This window comes from Miniopterus schreibersii, assembly GCF_964146895.1.
Source record: "Miniopterus schreibersii genome assembly, chromosome: 1".
Lineage (NCBI taxonomy): Eukaryota > Metazoa > Chordata > Mammalia > Chiroptera > Miniopteridae > Miniopterus > Miniopterus schreibersii.
In genome coordinates, this window is record NC_138101.1 from 52,358,137 (window position 1) to 52,378,813 (window position 20,677).

Genomic DNA, 20,677 nt, shown 5'->3' on the forward strand with positions numbered 1-20,677 from the left:
TCATTTCCCCTTCCTGATCCTGCACAAACCACACAGGGAGCTACTTTGGTGTCTCTTGCCCACAGCTGTTACCTGTAACACCCAAGGGAGCCCGGCACATGGCAGTCTGTAAGCTACACTGGCGCAAGAGAGGGAGGGAGGGAGGACGAGGGGGGAGGGGTGGGAGACAAAGTGCCCTAAGAAGGGCTATAGGAAAACAACTTGGGTGCTACACAAATTAGAAGCAAATGCTAATTGGACTGAAAATAATTTTGGAAGCAAAATTACAGCAAAGTCAAACATATAGAGCAACAGCCGTGGGATTTTCCTCATTTATGAATTCCAGAAATATACCTCCAAAGTAACAGGACAAAGTCCCCTGGAGGAAGAGAGGAAGGCTAGCTAAAAAAGGAAAGAGAAAACAAAAACAGGAAAGTTAGTGAACAGATACTGAATGAGACAGGACTTAACACAATTAGTGTGGGGGCGGAGCAAGCGCTGTCATCACAGGGAAGTGGAGCCTGGTCTTTGCAAGAGCACGTTTACTTACCAGCCCACACAGCCACACTTCACCTGCAGGATTCAGTCATTTTCATTTTCTTTTCCCGGTTAATTTCCACCTTCATATTATGCAGCTAGTCACTTTTCCCATCGTTACAGAAAGCAGCCACTTATGACCACACACATTATAGAAACTTCCAAATAAGCGTAACACCACCCACCCAGGGGAGGGCCTATTACCTTGGAATCTGCCACTTTAGCCAGGCCTAACTCTTGAATGACCAAATTTATTCGTTCATTTTTTTCACGATTACTCATAGTTGATGGAAGACGAAGAGCTGCTGAGAACTGCAAATTTTCTCCCACTGTCAGCGTTCCCATCACAACATCATCCTTAAGGCAAAAAGGCATTTTAACAAGACATATCAGGTCTTTTCAAGTAACATCAGTCGTCAGTATGTACAACTTAATCCACAAAAATGACATACCCAAGGGGAAGCTCTAGTTAATGATGAACTCACAGTTATACAAATATAAAAATAACTCCATATACAGATAGCTACAAAGCCTGGAGGAATAATTCTCATTCCCTAACTGTACACCTAAATAGAACACAGGTAATTAGGATTACTACTAGCAGACATTTCCAGACTGCTTTACACAAACATTTGTCAAAAAACTTTTCTAAACTAAGGGAAGGAGAGAGTTAAAGGTAGGGGAAAAGTAAGACGGTAGCTTCTTTTGGGAATATGACAACTAGAATTGGTATCATTGTCCTTATAACGTTCATTTTCTAGATTCTCCCTGCCTTTTCATTAAACACTATTCTATATCTTATGGGAGACTGTAAAAAGCTGGTATTTTAAAAAAAGCTGATTCTAGGCTCATGTCATGTAATCAATGGAAACCAAACTGAACTCCAGCAAGGCACTTGCCCACAGAAAGGAGGAGAAATCTAAAATGGAAATGGACCAATACTTACTTGTACCACATAACCTGAGTTACATTTGAAATTGGCAGGTCGAGGGGCTCCGTTTATCAAAACATCTCCAGATAATCCCTGTGGATCTTTCCTTGCAGCTAAGATATCTAACAACCTGTAAAAGGACATATATGGTGTGTTTTTCTCCAACTCAGGTTATATCTCTCAGCCACTCTGAGTACAAATTCTGTTCAAGTTAGAAAATTAGCTGATCAAGGAATTCTATGGTTCAACTATAATTACGTATTTTTTTAATCCCCAAGTTCCTTTTTTTACTCTGTGCTACAGTAAAGCCCCAAAATGTGAAAACACAGCACTGTTGGCTGATCCAGTGCAGAACTCACAAACAGCCCTCCACTCTGCCTGACCTCTGGGATCACAACACAGGCAATGTGCTCCTTTACTGAGGCTCACTCCATGATTACTCTGCTCCATCTCCCACTTTCACTGTCATCCCCTTCAATTTCCTCCCCATTAGCTCAAATCATAGCTAACAGCTGTATGCCAATCACCGATCACATCCTGGTAGTAAAGCTCACCTAACAGGACTCCCTGCTCCTCAGGGCAGAACCACGGCTGGATGGCTGCATGTGATCCATAGCGCCTAGGCCCAGGCCAGACATGCAGCAAAGACTCAACTACTACCTGCCCCGGTAAAAGCCAGCTTTGAAAGCACATTAAACTGCAAGGGGAAAGCTTACTGATTCTCTGTTATACTCACGAAGATTTGCCTCCCCCTGTGGGTCCCAGAATGGCGTTGAGGCCGGGTCTCATGATCCCACTGCAAATGCAGAAACAGGCCGGTTTACTGGTTCTGGTTAAAACCAGTTCTAAACATTTAGGGTCTGCATTTAGTACACTCAATGCAAGTTGAAGAAATTAGACAGGAAATAAGCACAAAACAACTTTTAAAGGAAGAGAGAAACCAAAATGTCAATTAATACAAGTCTAGTACACAAAGGATGTCATCACTAGTCAGCACCTATAGGAAAAATGGCTCAGGTCTCTCTAAATTCCTTTCCATTATTTTCTAAACCACTTACACTTTTTGGAAAAGGGCACACAAACTTTCAAGGTTCCCTGAAGTAAAAGATTCTCCTGAAACATCTGTTACCCTTACTTCTCTGACATAATGTAAAGTGCACCGCAGGTCTTGAGTAGCGATTGCTGAGAATTACTTCAGGCCGCCTGATCTGCCGCCCAGTCAAGTTCTAGATAATGAGGCAGTCGACGGGCTTCTAGAGCCACCAGCATTAGTGCTCTCACCACTCAATCTAGTCAGACCAAGGAACAATACATCTGAAGTAGAAATTCAATGACTGAAAAAAAGCACCTTGGGCATTAAAAAGAAAACCTCACCAGTTCCTAATGCTGACAAAATTCTTACTCCAGTTGTAAAAGTAAAACATATGCCCTGGGAAATTCTGTTTCGAAGGGGGAGACGCCACTTTCTACTGGGGATGACCTTTAGGGACGTACACACATGGCGTGGACACTGCATGTTCCAAACAAATTCCGTAGATGACGGTGGGTAGAGAATATTCAGATAGAGGAGGAAGGTAGGAAAAAATTAAGGCAGAGTTGACTGTGCTGAGACTCAGGAAGAATGCAAACATGAATTTGAATTTCACCCCGAAGGCAACTGCTAGAATGGTTAGGAGAATGCGCTGGAGTAAGGAGAGGAAAGGGTGGCCCACCGCAGCCACAGGGGCCTGATGCAATGGAGGCCTGAGGAAGCCCCTTGGAAACCCCGGCGTCCACGCCCATCTCTGTGGAATTGGGAGGTAAATCCAACTTTACTCCCCAGAGGACGCAGGACCCATTCCCCTGGAAGGTGCAGAGCAGAAGGCTATTCATTCCCAGACAATGACTTTCACGGGGGCAACTACTCGCATTATACAGCTGTGGTGAGTGACAAACTTCACAGTGCAGCTCTACACAGTGCTTCAGCCCAGGAGTCCTATGAGACTTATTGGGGTGAGCACTTAGTAACAGGCATACATGTCTAATCACCATGTTGTACACCTGAAACTAATATAATAGTATATGTCCACTGTAATTAATGAAAACAATGTGAAAAAATATTGACCCCGTTTTTATAAACCCAGGAATGCAAGTAAAGAATTCATCTATTGCAGGAATATGTTCTAATGAATCATAGAAAAAACATGATGAAGCCTTGAGCAGATGACACTTTGAGTGTCCTGAGTTACTATTCTACTGAAACATAAGCAAGGTAAATGAACACTCACCCAGTATGCAGTTGAAATCCATCCAACCTGCACATATTCAAATTATCTGTTACCTTCCACTTAGCACAAAATCTGAAGTGATCAACACTTTCTTGACTGTAATGTTCCACAAAAACATTGTTAGCTTTCAAAAAGGTCAGCCACTTTTATCTAGGCATGTAGCAAAAGATAAAAGCTTTGTGCCTACCTTCCTCTCCTTACTTTCCTGGTCAGGGTTTCTTAACCAATACCAGAAAGCAACAAAGAAGTAGGCATGACTATGTGTTGCTGCCTGAAGAAAGTTATATCTAATTCTACACAGACCCTGATCTCACCACCACCCAATCAATACCAGGTCCCTGTCCTTTCTTCCCCAACCACATGGAAAAATTTTCTCCCTGACTGGTCATTTCCCAGGCTTTTGGGAGCACTTAGCTGCTACTAGCAGAAAAGACCACTTTGGATTTCCACTCCATAACTTAAGCTAAGCTAGTGTTTTATTTAGTAGTTTCTGTCTATCTGTATAATGTGGGAAAGCATTAGGTAAATTGTTACAGATGATAAACGACTATATAAACAGGTCACTAAATTAAAACAAGTCTATTTGAAAACCAGAGGACTTTCACAGTATATTGTCTTTTCAACCTCCTAACTCTTGCTTCTAGAGCATAAAGGCTATAAATTGCATACCTAAAGTGTTTGACTCAAAACATACAGTAACAGATCTTTTTATTTCACAGGCTAGAATAATGAAGCTCACAGACTACAATTCTGGCCCCATAATCGGGAAGTTGTAAGTCACACAACCAGTCCTCTTTCCACTAAACCAGAAGGCTTAGCCCAGGAAAAACTAAGTGACACATTAATTATTCAGTTTCTCAAACAAATGTTGATGCACATGATATAACCACTTTAAAAACAGTTTGGCCATTCTTTTAAAAATTAGGCTTATACCTAACATGTGATCCAACCATTGCACTCACAGTTGAGGGAAACAAACAAAAGTATGTGTCTATGTATCTGTAAAGATATGTACACAAATGTCCATGCACCTGTACAGTGGTGCCTCTGTTTTCGAATGTCTCTGCTGACGAACATTTCGGGTTAGGAGCCCCGTAAACCCTGAAGGAAATGCTTCGGTTTCCCAACACACTTTGGAAGTCGTACATGCCCCACGGCTTCCACTGAGGGCAAGGCCCTGAGGCCCAGCTGTCGGCTGTGGATCCCTCGGTTTTCAAATGTTTCAGAACTCGAACGGTCTTCCAGAACAGATTACATTCGAAAACCCAGGCACCACTGTACTTGTAAGAGCAACACCTGTGAAGTTCACTGCTGTCAATAAAGCTACTGAAACAAAAGTTCATGCACATACTTGATATTCATCAGTATTTCTTTCTCAACTGTTTTCCGACTAAGTAGAGAGCCACTCTTCACTTTCACTCGATAGCAGATGTTACGAAAACTTAACACAGCTCCCTCAGTAAACGTCTTCTGGTCTTTGGGGATCATCCCGGGGAGGCCATCGGTGTTTGTTTGTGACATTTGTATAAAAACTTGGTCATTACTGGAAGACATCTGGAGAGCTTCTGCCTTTCTGTAGAGGGAAAAGCAACAGTAAGTTGATAGTCCAGAAAATGAGATTGTAAATACTAGGTAATAATATACTTAAACCAAGTCTGCTTTGTTACAATCTTCCAGTTATAAAAGAAGTAAGTCCTGGGGATGTAATGTGCAGCATGGTAAGTATAGTTAACAACACTGTATTATCTGCTTGAAAGTGGCTAAGAGATCTTTAAAGTTCTCAGCACAAGAAAAGAAATACTTGTAACTGTGTGATGATGAACGTTAACTAGGCTTATTGTGGTGACCATTTCACAATATATACAATCTTTGAGTCATTAATGTTGTACTCCTGAAACTGTTATATGTCAATTATATCTCAATTAAAAACAGTAAAAAGAATAGTGATCTAAATCTTTAAAAAATGTAAAATACCTCATTAATCATTTTTATATTGATTACATGTTTCAGTAAAAAGATTTTGGATTTATTGGGTTCAATAAGATATATTAACATTAAAAACAAGTCCATTTTAAACTGCCCTGAAATACATAGCTCAATTTCCAATGAACAGTCCATATCACTGTGATAAGAAAAACCTTGGAACTCCTATCAGGGAGGCAGACACAACTCCGAATACATAAACTCCAACTAGATATCAATTACATATCTAATAAGTGAATAGTGTATGAAAATTACTCAAAACTTATGAAACAGGAAAAAGATGAGAGGGAGTTATACCTGTTTAGCTTGAAAAGAATAGTATTATATGATTCAAGATCAGGGAGAGACTACATGATCACCTTCACCTCCTATTATTGTTTTTTATATTTGGGGGGCTGTAATTTTAAAATCTATCACATAGGCATTTCAAAAGAAGGCTTAGCCAGGCAATTAAGGACAAGAGAAATTTCTCTGAATCTATAGCTCCAAGCTTTATATCACTGCATATAATGCTCCTCCAATCAGCTAAGAAAATAAACTTCAAAATTGTTTAAAATGGCACATTACTTAATGGGTGAACATATTTAAATTCCAGGAAGATTTAGAATTAAGTATAAAAATGATTAAGAAAATCAAACTAGCCCTGGCCAGGTTCTCAGTGGTTAGAGCCTGGCCATGCTATGCCAAGGTTGTGGGTTCATCCCCAGGCAGGGCACACACAAGAATCAACCAATGAATGCATAAATAAGCAGAACAGCTCCGGACAGTGTGGCTCAGTTGCTTGGGTGCCCTCCCCTGCAGAGAAAGGTGCCAGTTCGATTCTGGTCAGGGCACATGCCAGGGTATCCCACTTGATCATCAGTTGGGGGACGCCGGAGGCAGCAGCTCACATCAATGTTTCTCTCTCTCTCTCCTTCTCCCTCCCTCTTTCTCTAAAAATGAATAAAAAATATTTTTAAAAAATAAATGGAACAACAAATCGATGTCTCTCTCTCTCTCCCTCTAAAATCAATTGTTTTAAAAATCCTCACCTGAGGACATTTTTTTCATTGCTTTACAGAAAGAGTGGAAGGGAGAGAAAGAGAGAGAAACATCAATTGGTTGCCTCCGGCACCGCGGGGGGGTCGAGCCTGCAACCCAGGTACATGCCCTTGGTCAGAATCGAACCCAGGAGCCCTACAAGTTCTCCAGGGGATGCTCTAACCACTGAGCAAACCAGATAGGGCTAAAATCAATAAAAAGGAGGAGGAGGGGGAGGAAGGGAAGGTGGAGGAAGGGGGAAGAGAGGGAGGAGGTACATATATACAAGGGAATATTACTCAGCAATAAAAAAGAATGAAACCTTTCCATCTGCAACAACTTGGATGGATCTCTGGAGGGTATTGTGCTAAGTCTTTCATATTCAGTATCAAATTAAACTCGGAGGAACTAACTAGAACCTAGTCATCTCAGCTGAACAGTTTTCTATTTTCTACCAAATGTACTCCCAACATCCACCGACCGTCCAAGCCACAGGCGTCCCAAAGGGCAGTCACCACTCACTCAGCAGGTCAAGGGCTCGGGTCTCAGGTCCATGTGGTCGGCGGCAGACACTAAAATCAGCCCTATGAGCGCGGAGGTGAGTCCGCCAGCCCTTCCCCACCTACCTAAGGAAGCAGGTCCTACTTCACAAGCATTTGTACTGTGCTTTCCGACGTGAAGAAGCTTCTCCAAATCTCCCGGCTCCTGTCCAGGGGCCTCCTTCCTGCGTCTCCCAGTCTCTGCGGGAGGATCCTGGGCTCCCCGTTCCCTCCTGCGCGCTCGGGACTCGGTCTGTAACCGGGGACTCGGGACCGAAAAGCCCGCAGGAGGCGGCGTCCCGGCACCAACGCCCACGGCCCCGCGGACAGCCCGCCAAACGCGCCGCGCGCTCCCCGCGGGCCCAGCGCTCACGCGTGTGGGGACACCCGGCGAGGGGCCGGCCCGGGGTGGCGGTCGCGGTCGCCGTCAGGGTCGGGGCGATGGGCAGCGGTCCGCTAGCGGGGCGGCGAGAGAGCGCGCTGCGCGGGACGCGGCTTTATAACGCACGGCCCGGCCCGGGGCGGAGAGACGCGGGGCGGCCCCTCCCCCGGGTCCCGCTCGGGGTCCGCGCCCGCAGGAGGGCGGGAGGCGTGGCGCCGCCCCCTGGCCGCCAGAAGCTACGAGCGAGCCCCGGTCCCTGGTCGAGCGAGTACCGAGCTCCGCGCGGGAGCCGCCGCCACCCCTCGTGGGTCCGGGTCACGCAACACTCAGGGGCAAGCCGAAAACTCTGTTCAGGGCTCGTAGGAAACGGACATTTGGGGACGAGCCCTGTAATCACAGGACTGCACCCCAGCTCACCAACACCTCGTCCGCCCTGGGTGGATTTGGTCACCGCAGGTGGCCCGCGCCCAAGCACCAGGGGTCGCTGGCGCCAAGGCTGTTCTCCTGGTGCCGGTCCAGAGCCAGTGGCGGCCTCTGTTTAATGCGCTTCTCAGAAATTAGGTTCCTGCGCCCCAGGCCCAGGAAAACAGGAGCGAAATCTACGGGGCAGGTGGGGGTCGGAAAGAAAATTTTTTGAATGAAAGTATTACTGAAAACAGTTTAAATGCAGTCTTCACAGTCCTGTAATAAACACTTCTTTGCAAGACACTGCTCTTATGGAAAAGTTGGAAAGGGATTTGCAAGATTCAGGACAAGCGCTGGTATCAGGCTTTATGAGTGCGTGTGGCTGTGCCAAAATCCACCTACTGTATCTACTCCCGGAAATTAGTGCTTGCATCTAGATAGTTTCTGGTTTGCATTTACAAACAAAAATTATAATATCCGGCCCTAGCCACCTGGCTCCGTGGCTGGGCTTTGGCCCGCAGATTGGATGGTCCTGGGTTTGATTTCAGCCAAGGGCACGTGCCTTGGTTGCAGCCTCAGTCCCGGGCCTGGTCTGGGTGTGTGCTGGAGGCAACTGATCAATGTTTCTCACATTGATGTTTCTCTCTTTTTCCCTCTCCCTTCCTCTCTCCCTCTCAAATAAATAAAAACATATCCTCAGGGGAGGATTAAAATAATGTTACACATATGTAGTGTGTGTGTGTGTGTGTGTGTGTGTGTGTGTATACATACATATATGTATATATATGTTTATATATATAATGAAACTGTATTGTCTTCAGTAAAGCAACAATAAAATGAGATTCCATTTATAACTGTGAAGAGTTGGCCTAAGTGGAGCCATTTTAAAATAGAACTAGAGCAGCCATTGGAGAGGAAACGCCTTGCATGTCTTGCTCCTTGAACCTTTGGGATGTTTAAACTGGGCAAAATAACCTTTGGACTAGGCCAAATGAACGTTGTATTTCAAACAACTGTTAGTAAAGCTAACAGGAAAGCAGACATCCTGACTACCAGTGAACTAAGAGTTAAAGGCATTTTTTAGAATTAGCATCCTTAGTTTATTAGCACCCAGTAGAAATTCCTTCCTTCTACTCATGTAGTTATTTCCTTTCCCTTTCTCATGAAAACCCCTTGCCTTCACCCCATCATCGGAACACTCTGGGTTTCTCTCTGAATCAGTGCTTGCTAACTATTCTATGATTTTGAATTAATGTTTGTTGCCTCTCATTTTGACTTTTTTATTTTTAGGTTAACATAGCCAATGAAAATACTGAGGGTGACTCAAAAAAATTGCATTGCAGATTATTAGGAACTGGAGAGGTCAGAACAAAATGGGGGAAGAAATTGAGGAGTAGGGAAAGAGATAAAACTATTAGTGGAAAAGGGACCGGCCCAGAGCAGGTCTGCCTAGGGCCGGCCTGTAATGTGTGGGTTCTTGACTTCCTGCAGGAAAGATTTCACAACACAAGTCCAGGTAATTGAGAGTACACTTATTAAAGCTGGGGACAGTGAAACAGGGAAGGGTTTAGGATAGAAGAAGCAATGGGAGAGAGACTATGTGGGTCTCCTTTGTCTCTCTAGAAACTTTGGGAAAGAAATGAGCCAAGGTGGGGCTGCTGTTAGCTCTCTTGAAAGTCAGAGAAAAAAGGGCCTTGGGGACAGGCTCAGGGGGTTACCCTGGACTGAGCTGCCGCTGCCCTGGCTGCAAGTCTCATGGGGTCCCTTAGAGTTTATGAGATGTATGACTGTGGGGGAAGGAAAGGGGAAAGGGAGAGGCGAGGGTGTGTTCTCAGGAGGGAGAGTAAGCTCTGAGACCTTGGGCCTGAGGGTTTTAAAGTCTAGGAGTTTAGGGGAGGTGTTAGGGGACATCTCAATAGAATATTTATCAGCTTTTCCAGGTGTTATCCTTTCAGTGTCATGGTCTCCAATGATTGGTCGGTGCCAGGGCAGAGGGTCATTAATCATTGCAGCTGGTCCTGGCATAGCCCACCTCGTTTTGCTGGTTTTGTGGGCCTGGAGCTGAAATACAACAGAGAGGAAAGGTTATCTCTAGAGAGGAAAGGTCAAGGGGTCTAAACTACATTACCAGTGATGTACCAGGGAAGGAAAGCCCACCCTGGGGGTGAGATCTGGGGCCAGTTTTGCCCATTGCTAGGCACCTGGGGCTATCCAGAGTTGTAAATTGCTCAGCCAGTTTGTTCAGCTATCTGTCTCAGTTTTCCCATTCCATTTGTCAAGGAATTTTCCTAGCTGTTTACTATCCTGCCTCAAAAGAACTGAAGGAGCCCTGCCGGCATGGCTCAGTGGTTGAGCGTTGACCCATGAACCAGGAGATCAGTGTCCAATTCCCAGTTGGGGCACATGCCTGGGTTGTGGGCTTGATCCCTAGTAGAGGGCATGCACGAGGAAGCCGGTCAATGACTCTCTCTCATCATTGATGTTTCTATCTCTCTCTCTCCACCTTCCTTCTTCTCTCTGACATCAGGAAAACATTTTTTAAAAAACAAAAAAACTGAAGGAAAGACCAGAGAAAGTAAGTACTAGTCTGTTCTTTCTGGTTTTGTAAACTGTTAATGACCATTGGATTCTAACAAATGGATTCGATGATCCAGGGTTGCAGTTAACTGACAACCATGGCTAGTTTCCAAAGAAAGTTGTTAAATTGTAGGACTATATTTCCAAAGTGGTTTAATTAGAATGTTCCAATAATGGAGCTCCAAAGTAACTTGAAAGCTACATCTGAGAAACTAGGTTTTCTTTAAACTGGAAAAAGAAAAAGGACAACTCGCTATTACTGATGGTATCAACATAAAAATTTGATTCCGGTGGCACAAGGTTAATTTTTACAGATTAGCCTGGGATACTTATTCTCTATCTTTGCACCAGAAAGTCTTAAAGCAGCAACTGGACCAAAGGTGTTTCAATTCAAAACCTGAAAAGAGAAGAGGTAACCATCTATATATAATTATTCCCTTTTAATCACTTTGCAAATCTTCTCTTTCCTCTTCTCTGTTTCTCTGATTTTCTTCTCTTAAGTAGGAAAGGATTTTGCTTCTTCTAAAAGAGCCAACATACCCACTTAGAAAGAATTCAAGCAGGACTGTCCCCTACTACAAAAATAGCAGGTGAGGGGTATTGACTATATTTGCTTAGTGTACCATTTGGACACAGACATTGTGACTTTCTTATAGATGTTCAATAACCAATAGCATGGCATAAAGTTGCTCACCCTCAGTTGTCACATGGTTCCATGTGTATGTAAAAGTTCTGCACATTTTCAGTACATTTTAGTCTCTAGATCAGTTGGCCTTACTTGGCAGAGCAAGATAGCTCCATTTTATTTAATTAGTCCTGTTGCTTACAATAAAAGGGGAGCATTGACAGTGCTTTGAAGGAATAGAGGACTTTGGCTGCTTTTGGTGAAAGGGGATTGTTTAGTCTCTCCATCTGGGGAAGATGAATTGCATTGTTTTGGAGGCTTTGGCTGTGGGGATCAGGACAGAGACAGGAGTATTTGACTTCATAATTAGAGGAGTGGGTTCTGCATGAAAATAGACCTGAAATCCAGGACCTAAGCAGCAATGATTTTTATCAGTTACATACAAAATATGTTCTTGAATCCCACAGAACAGGAAGGTCAGGCTGGTCTGAACAATGCTATGAAGCCTTTGAAGAGAACAGCCAATTCTCTGATTTGGCTTTACTCTCTTAAAGCTGCTTCCTTCTTGGCCAGGAGCTGTTCACCCTTTCCTGAGGCCTGGCTATCAGCAGGGACACATTAGGAAACATCAAAAAAATTCCTCTAGTTGTTTCCTTTGACTTCCACTGGCAGAAAACTTGACAACCTGTGCTCTTTCCTGAAGCACAACCACCAAAGCCTTTTGTGTCTTGGGCTCTTCTCTAACAAAACGCTTGAAAAGTCTTTCAAAGACCCCAGGAGATCCCAACATCCCAGTTCATCACTATACACAGTATCCCTCTAGGTACGGGTTGCTTGGCTCTCCTGAGGTTTCTATGGTAAAGCCAAGATCCTAAAAAGCATGTAAGCATTAAACTCCCAGGGTATGCATTTCAGTTATATTTTGAGTTGTAAAAGTTGTTTTCTCTCTTGGAAAAGTCAGGGTCTAAACTTTTGTTTTCACACTACCTTCCAACATACACAGATTCCAACTCCCTTGGGGTAAAAAAGAAAAACCGTCTAAATATAACACAAACACCCCACAGATGCATACTTCATTCTGAAATGCTACCCTCCTCTTTCACTTTCATAAGATACTCTAATCCTTTCTATGTGGTCACCAGTCTCAGGACTTCTTCCTTTCCAATGTTTAAGGAACCTGTCTCTTCCCATTCCCTCTGGCCTTATCTTAGCTTAGCCCTTTATTACTTTATATCTGGATTGTTTTCTAACTAGCCTCTACTAACAACACTCTCTCCTCTAATCCAACCTAAACTATCCGACACCTTGTTCCCAGTATAATCTTTTTTATTTTTAAGTGTCTTGTATTTGCATTGTGATTTTTATTTTATTTTTTTAAATATATCTTCATTGATTTCAGAGAGGAAAGGAGAGGGAGAGGGAGAGAGAGATAGAAACATCAACGATGACAGAGTCATTGATCGGCTGCGTCCTGCACACCCCCGACTAGGGATCAAGCCCACAACAAGGGCATGTGCCCTGACCCAGAATCGAACCACGATCGCCTGGATCCTAGGTCAATGCTCAACCGCTGAGCCACACCCGGCTGGGCCCCAGTATAATCTTTACTGTAGAACCACCGCAGTCTTTCTTCAAATCATTGCCTATCAAAACACCATTCGTTCTCGCTACTGAATCAACTGAAACTCCTGAGCCTGAGCAGCACAACCACCATGGCCTGGTACCAAGAGGCCTTCCCCGCTCCTCTTTTGTGAGTCAGCCATGCTGCACGCCAGAGGGTCAACACGCATCTCACGGTCACACCTCTTATTTTCTCACTTCTGTCCCTTTGCTCACACTCTTGCTTCCCTGGCTGTTCTCCCACTCTCATATCTTCAAATATAAGATATTTTTAAGATGTTTGAAGACCAACCTTCTCCGTAAAGTGTCCCTTGACCACTCCAGCTTACAATTGTCTTCCCCTACTTTGGGCTCTTCAGATTTATTCTCATTTCCATTCATTCGGCAACTTAATCACTTACTGCCTCTTACATGTCTCCAAAATCACTGTCTTGTATTAGCTTTTAACTTTGAGATGTTTACATCTTTTTCTCTCAACTAAATCATTAACTCTTCCATTCATTCAACAAATACATATATACTGGGTTTACTAAGTGCCAGGTACTATGCCAGGTATGGGGAGAAAGTCACTGTTTTTTTCCTTATACTACAGATCTCAAAGCAGTGTTTTGCTAATTCATAATAAGTTGGTTTCAGGCTTGATTGCTCTACTAGAGGCCCTGCCACACTCTTCGACTAATGGAGAAATCTGTCAAGGGCACTAAAAAATATTAAAGGCTAATTTTAATGAATTTTTCTAGGTCTTTAACACTATAGAGTGAACATCTATTACATGAGTTCAGTTGGACTCCTTACTTACTGGTGCTTTTTAAAAAATCACATTTTATTTTATTTTGTTTTGTTGGGGAGACTTGGCCCTGAGCAGGTCTGCCTCAGGCCAGCCTATAGTGTGTGGGTTCTTGACTTCATGCGGGAAAGATTTCAGGACACAAGTCCAAGTGACTATGAGAACAGGTTTATTAAACAAGGAAAGGCTTAGCATAGAAGAAGCAACAGGAGAGCCTAGGCTGGGCTGCTTTAGCTCACTGGGAAGTCAGAGAAAAGGAGGCCTTGGAGACAGGTTCGAGGGGTCAGCCCAGGACAAGCTTCCCCTGCCCATTGCTCTCCTGATTGCAAGTCCCGTGGGGTCCCTTAGAGTTTAGGAGATGCGTGCCTGTGGGGGAAGAAGAGGGGAAGGGGAATGATGCACGCATGCTCCCCACAGGGAAAGTGAGCTAAAAATCATATTTTAATATCACCATCAGAAGCAGACTCTGTAATATGTGATATGGTTTACTATCAAGTGATACAAACAGAGCTGGATACCAGGCTACTTCTTTTTAACTGAAATCTTAGTGATGTGGAATTGTGGTTGATTTGAACAAATGCCCTTCTGCCACTTAGACTATGAAGACAAACAACCTGTTATGGGCTAATGAGATAGACTAAATTTGAGTTTTCTTGATCCTTTTGAGGGATGCTTTTGTGGCCTAAAAAGCCTATTTAAAAGTTTACTTGGGGAATTGTCATGCTTATGTGAATTCCTAGTACGCACATATTAAAATTTTATTTTATCCTGTTTAAAAAGAAAAGTTTGCTTGGGTTTTAAAAATTAATATTCAGTGAATAAAGTTACAAATTCAAGACTCTAGTTTTCTTAAGCCTATAAATTCAGCTTACAAGTGCTATTGCTCTATTTATAGGTCTAGTAAATGGTATTATTTACTTCTAAGAGAGCTTTCAGTAATGTTTGGTCTAATTTATAAATGCATTCAATTAAACACTTCCAAACACTTTAAATTTTACTTGGAAGAAAAATATTTACTTTCCTTGGTGTGTTGGGGGGTCCTCTAAATAACCCCAATGTTCAGAGATACATGGGAAAATTCCACATTCATGGAAGGATTTACAGAAGTCAGGATATATCTCTGCTCATAGCTAAGATTTATAGCAACATAATAAGGATCCACAGCTGGATCATAAAGGAAAGACACAGGCGGAGTCTAGAGTACTCCGTCTTCAGGCTTCCTTATGCCCTCTCCCTCCCACAAGGGGTTAACAGAGCACACTCTTCCCAGCAATGAAAATTCAACAACATGTGTGCAATATTTTGTCTCAGGGGAGCCCACTAGAAACTGAGATCCCAAGGTTTTTACTGGGGGCTGGGTATGCAGACACATTCTGCCTAGAATGTATCCAAATTTCAGACTCCCAAAAGCTGAGCAGACATTCAGCATAAATGTTTGCACAAACGGTCTGAGCAACTTGAACCACTCATTGATTAGCTGTTGACTGCAAACACTCTGTGACCCAACTTCCCAGATACCAGCCAAGGACCAATCTGGGGAGCAGGCCTTTCTGAGGATAGCAGTCTCCAACATGCTGCATTAACTCTTTTCTGCACAGTAAGGTACTGCCATTTTCTAATTTAACAAACTAAACCTTACCAAGTGCTCAAATAACCCCTATAAAGCAACTAATTAAAATCATAAATATGGTCAACCTTAGTTCTTTTAAATATCCCATCATTTTCTACAAATTTAGTAAGAGTTCAACTTTAGTGCAAAAGCCTAAATCACGTATTTAATTACACATTTGCAATTGGACAGGCAAAATTGTTCTCATATTTTAATAGGCCAGATTCTATTCAATAATATAAATACATAAAATGACCAATACGAAAAAATTCTTTAATAGAAAAGTGTTAACATGGATTTGATTATCTTAAACATTTCTATGATTAATCCCAAATCTTCTTAGAATGAAAGATGCCTTAACACTAAAGAAACTAAATGTCACTCTAGCACTGTTGGCAGATATCCCAGCAGTTGACGTAGCGTGATTTAGAAACCGGAGACTTTTGCAGGGAATGATTTCTTGCCCTGCCCCTGATTTGTGGTTGATAGGTAATTTCAAGATGAGTTGTTGTCATAACCCTGCATTTATGTTTTATATTAGCTAATTCTGAGTGCCAACTGACGTCTACAATTTACCATAGATTAAGCATTGATAGGATGCTGCTTTTTTTTCTTTTAATTGTGGGAGGGGAACTTAATGTAATTGCCATTTTGGTCTAAATGTAATGTTTTAACTTATCTTTATTGTTGAAAGTATTAAAATGTCCCCTTTTCCCCCCTATTGATCCTCTTAACCCTGCACCCCCCTCCCCCCCCAGGACTTCACCACACTATTGTCTGTGTCCATGGATTATGCATATAAGCATGTAAATTCTCAGGTTAATCTCTCCCCACCCCTGCCTTCCCTCTGAGATTCATCAGTCTGTTCCATGCTTCTGTGTCTCTGGATCTATTTTGTTGATTTGTTTATTTTGTTCATTAGATTCCACATATGAGTAAGATCATGTGATACTTGTCTTTCTCTGACTGGCTTATCTTGATTAGCATAATACTCTCCAGATCTGATACTGTCTCAAAAGGTAAGGGATCCTTCTTTTTTATAGCTGCAAAGTATTCCATGGTGTAAATGTCCCAGAAGACGCTTGATATAATTTCAACCTTCTTGAACCTGTAGAGACTTGTTTTGTGTCCTGACATGGTCTATCTTTGAGAATGTGCCATGTGCACTTGAGGAGAATGCATATTTTGCAGTTTCAGGCTGAAATGTTCTGTAAATGTCAATTAAATCCATTTGATTCCTGGGGGTGGGGCGGACGTGGGATAGAGGGGATCAATGGGGAGGAAAAAGGGGACATCTGTAATACTTTCAACAATAAAGACATTTTAAAAATAAAAATAATAAGTCCATCTGATCTAGCATGTCATTAAGAGTCACTGTTTCCCTGTTGATTTTTTGTCTGGAAGATCTATCCAGTAAAGTCACTGGGGTGTTAAAGTCCCCTACTATGACTGTATTGTTGTCCATCTCTCCCTTAAAGTCCTCCAGAAGTTTTTTTGGTTTTTTTCAGCCTGTGTGAGTCTTTTGTTCTAAGGTGGGTTTCTTACAGACAGCATATATTTGGGTCTTGATTTCTTATCCATTCAGCTACACTATGCCTTTTGATTGGAGTATTTAATCCATTTATATTTAAGGTTATTGTTGATAGGTACTTATCTATTGCCATTTTATTTCTTTATACCTATGTTTCTCTATATATATATTTCTACTTCTTATTACAGAAGTCCCTTTTTCGTTTTTTGCAATGCTGGTTTGGTGGTGATAAACTTCTTTAGCCCTTTTTTGTCTGGAAGTTCTTTATTTCACCATCTATTTTGACTGATAGCCTTGCTGGATAGAGTAGTCTTGGTTTCAGATCTTTGCTTTTCATTACCTTGAATACTTCATGCCATTCCCTTCTTGCCTGTAGAGTTTCTGATGAGAAATCAGATGACAGCCTTAGGGGAGCTCCTTTGTAGGTAACAGCTTGCCTGTCCCTTGCTGCCTTTAAGATTCTCTCTTTGTCTTGAATTTTTGGCATTTTAATTATGATGTGACTGGGCGTGGGCCTCTTTGGGTTCTTCTTGCTTGGGACTCTCTGTGCCTCCTGACCTTATGTGACTTTTCCCTTCACCAGGCTAAGGAATTTTTCTGCCATTATTTCCTCAAACAGGTTCTCTAAACCCTTGCTTACTTTCTACATCTTCTGGTACTCCTATGATGCAAATATTGTTATGTTTCGTGCTGTCCCACAGCTTCCTTAAACTGTCTTCCTGTTTTTTAATTGTTTTTCTTTTTGGTTCTCTAATTGAGTGATTTTTTTTTCTACCCTGTCTTCTAATTCACTGATCTGATCCTCAGCTTCCCCTAATCTGCTGTTTATTCCAGTATTTTTTTTATTTCTACTATGCCATCCTTCATTTCCTTCATAGTTTCCATTTCTTGTCTCATGCTGTTGAGTATCCTTACAATCAGTATTCTGAACTGTGTATCTGATAGATTACTTATCTCCATTTCATTTAGAAGTTCTGCTGGGGAATTCTCTTGTTCTTTCATTTGGGGCTTGTTTTTTTGTCTCCCTATTTTGGCTGCCTGTTTGGATTTGTTTCTATATATTACATAGATCTGCTAGGACCCCCCCAGGCTTTTGGATGGTCTCTGGTGCAGACCAATGCCAGACACTGTTTGTGACTGGCCTTGAATACCCTGTTTGAAGCTTTCTGAACTCAACAGCTTGTGGTTCTCTCTGCTAGGTCTGGGTGGGTTTGGAGAGGACCAAGATGTGCACCAAAGTCTACTTTTCCAAGCCCCAGGTCCAGAAACAGATTAGGTAAAGACTTAGACCACTCAGAGGCTGATTGTTAATAAGCCTCAGGCTGTAGAAACCCCACAGGGTGAGGCAAGAGTTTTTCCAACAGGGTGGGGCAATTGCTGCCTGCCCCCTCCCCAGAGGCAAAGCTGCTTGAGCTGTAAAGGTCTACCTGTGAAAGATGTCCTCTGCCATATGGGGGAATGACTCAGCACAGGAATTCAGATGGCTGCCCTCTGAGCTCCATCCCTGGAGCCACCAACCCCAGACTCTCCTCACACAGCTCTAGTCCACTCTGCCTTCCCTCAGCCAGAGCCCAAGGTGAATGGCTGCACACAAAACTTTGTGCACTGGCCCTTTAAGAGGGTGCCTGCATTTCCAGCCATCTCTCCCTGGCAGACAGACACCCTGCTGCTTTTCACATCCAGATATTATGTGAGCACCTTTCTCAGTTCTGGTGCACTGGGCTGGGGAGCCCAGCTTGGGGTTTAGGCTCCAGAGTTATCAGTGGGAATGCCCCACAGCTGTGATATCCCTCCAGACCTTCAGCTGCTGCCTGTGGGAGCCCAGCCAGACCTCTTTCCTCTGCACTTCCTACCAGTCTCTATGTGGTCTCCACTTTAGGTCTTTGATTATGAGGGTGCTCTTCAACTAGTCTTCAGTTGATTATTCAGGATGCTTTTTCTTTATTTTAGTTGTAATTCCAGTTTGATTCTGGGAAAGTGTCAGTGTAGCTACCACTCAACCTACTGCCATCTTGTAATTCTCTGGAGGGCTCCAATTTAAAGGCAAGGTTGGTGTTAATTCTCCTAATCACTGACTCTGCTTGGCCTGCCTGGATCTCTTTTTTTTTTCCCTGCCCTCTGTCCTACCCTTCCCCCTCTTCTAGATGTGCTTTTTTTTTTCAAGGTAGGGTTTTCTGTTTATTTGAGGACAGATATTATATGAACCAGGAGCCTTACTGATGGTGAGTCAGGTTTTTACCAGGCTCACATTCCAACATGTGTCTCTGTCAGAAAGAAAATAGCAGAAGACATTGAGAAGGAGATCACGTATGCATTTGGAGGCAAATGTTGGCCTGAAGTCAACTTGACCTCAACCCCAGTACTTATTTTCCTGAACATTATGAGTTTATGAAAAAAGATTCTTATTATAATGGAAGAGTATGTAAGTGCATTGCTTTCATTGAAAAGCAATATTCCCTCTCTTTATTATTGTTATGGCAACACTTTATACATTTAATGTTAGTTTTCAATGTGGTAATACCTTCAATGTTTAGTCCCAATACCAGATCCAATACTAACCTTGCCTTGTATTTTGAAAGAGGTTGCCTTGATCTCTAAATATAAAGCTATTTGAACATAATGAAATTCTTTATTCTTTCATATCCCTTCTCCTTTTTAGGACCACACATTTTTTTTCTGATACAAAAATTATATCAGATTGAATATTTGATAGTCATTGCTTATGATTTTATCTATGTGGTCACAACTTTCCAAGTCATTTTCCCCCTATTTTTTAGAGTAGTTTTAAGTTCTCAGAAAAATTGAATGGAAGATGTAGAGATTTCTCATATATCCTCTACTCCCCCTACCAAACACACACCCCTCTATGATCAACATACCCACCAGTGTGGTGCACTTATTGATCAACTGATGAATGTACCTCAGCACATCATAATCACCTGAAGTTCAGAATTTAAATTAGGATTCACTTTTAGTGTACATTCTGTGGATTGTGATAAACGTATAATGACATGTTATCCATTATTGTAATGTCATACAAAATAGTTTTCCTGCCCTAAAAGTCCACTGGCAACCACCAATTATTTTACTGTCTGCATAGTTTTGTCTTTTTTTTTTTTTTTTACAATGTCATATAGCTAGAATCACACAGTGACTTTCCACATTGACTTCTTCACTTAATAACATGCATTTAAATTTTCTCTGTGTCTTTTCATCACTTAATAGCTCATTTCTTGTTAGCACTGAATACTATGCCATTGTCTGGATGTACCACAGTTTAATCATTCACCTACCAAAGGATATTTTGGTTGTTTCCATTTTGACAAATATAAATAAAGCTGTTACAATCATCCATTTTGAGGTTTTTATGAGGACAAGTTTTCAGCACATTTGGGTAAATGCCCAAAGAATATGTCTGGTGGATCCTGTGTAAGAGTATGTTTCATTTTGTAAGAAACTACCAAACTGTCTTCCAAAGTGGCTGTACCAGTTTACATTCCTCCAGCAATGAATACAAGTTCCTTTTGCTCCATATCCTGACTAGTATTTGATGTTGTCAGTGTTCTGGATTATGGTCTTTCTAACAGGTGTAGAATGGTATCCATTGTTTTAATTTTCAATTCCACAATGGCATGTAATCTGGAGCATCTTTTCATATGCCTACTTACTAGCTGAATATCTTCTTTGATGAGCTGCCTGTTCAGGTCTCTTGCCCATTTTTAAATCAAGTTGTTTGTTTTCTTATTGTTGAGTTTTAAGTGTTCTTTGTATATTTTGGATAACTGTTATCAGATATCTTTTGCAAATATTTTCCTCCAGTCTGTGGTTTATCTCATTTCCTTGACAGTGTATTTCACAGATCAAATGTTTTAATTTTAATGAAAT

The 20,677-nt window shown here is 42.1% G+C and overlaps 1 protein-coding gene across 3 annotated transcripts in view; it reads right to left on the minus strand.

The window, feature by feature from the left end:
* LOC308555250 (broad substrate specificity ATP-binding cassette transporter ABCG2-like) overlaps positions 1-20,677 on the minus strand; it is a gene marked incomplete at its 3' end in the record, with an annotated part of 67,720 nt that overhangs the window by 29,586 nt on the left and 17,457 nt on the right. For 2 of the 3 annotated variants that reach the window (XM_081133272.1, XM_081133274.1), the window contains exons 1-5: positions 7,344-7,416; positions 5,066-5,287; positions 2,184-2,243; positions 1,463-1,577; positions 721-873 (exon numbers count right to left, since the gene is read on the minus strand). In XM_081133272.1, the coding sequence (XP_080989398.1) occupies positions 721-873; positions 1,463-1,577; positions 2,184-2,243; positions 5,066-5,268 (531 nt within the window). In that variant the 5' untranslated portion in view covers positions 5,269-5,287; positions 7,344-7,416. Of the gene's footprint in view, positions 1-720; positions 874-1,462; positions 1,578-2,183; positions 2,244-5,065; positions 5,288-7,343; positions 7,417-20,677 lie in introns of those variants that run through there. The other variant, XM_081133273.1, reaches the window with a different exon arrangement.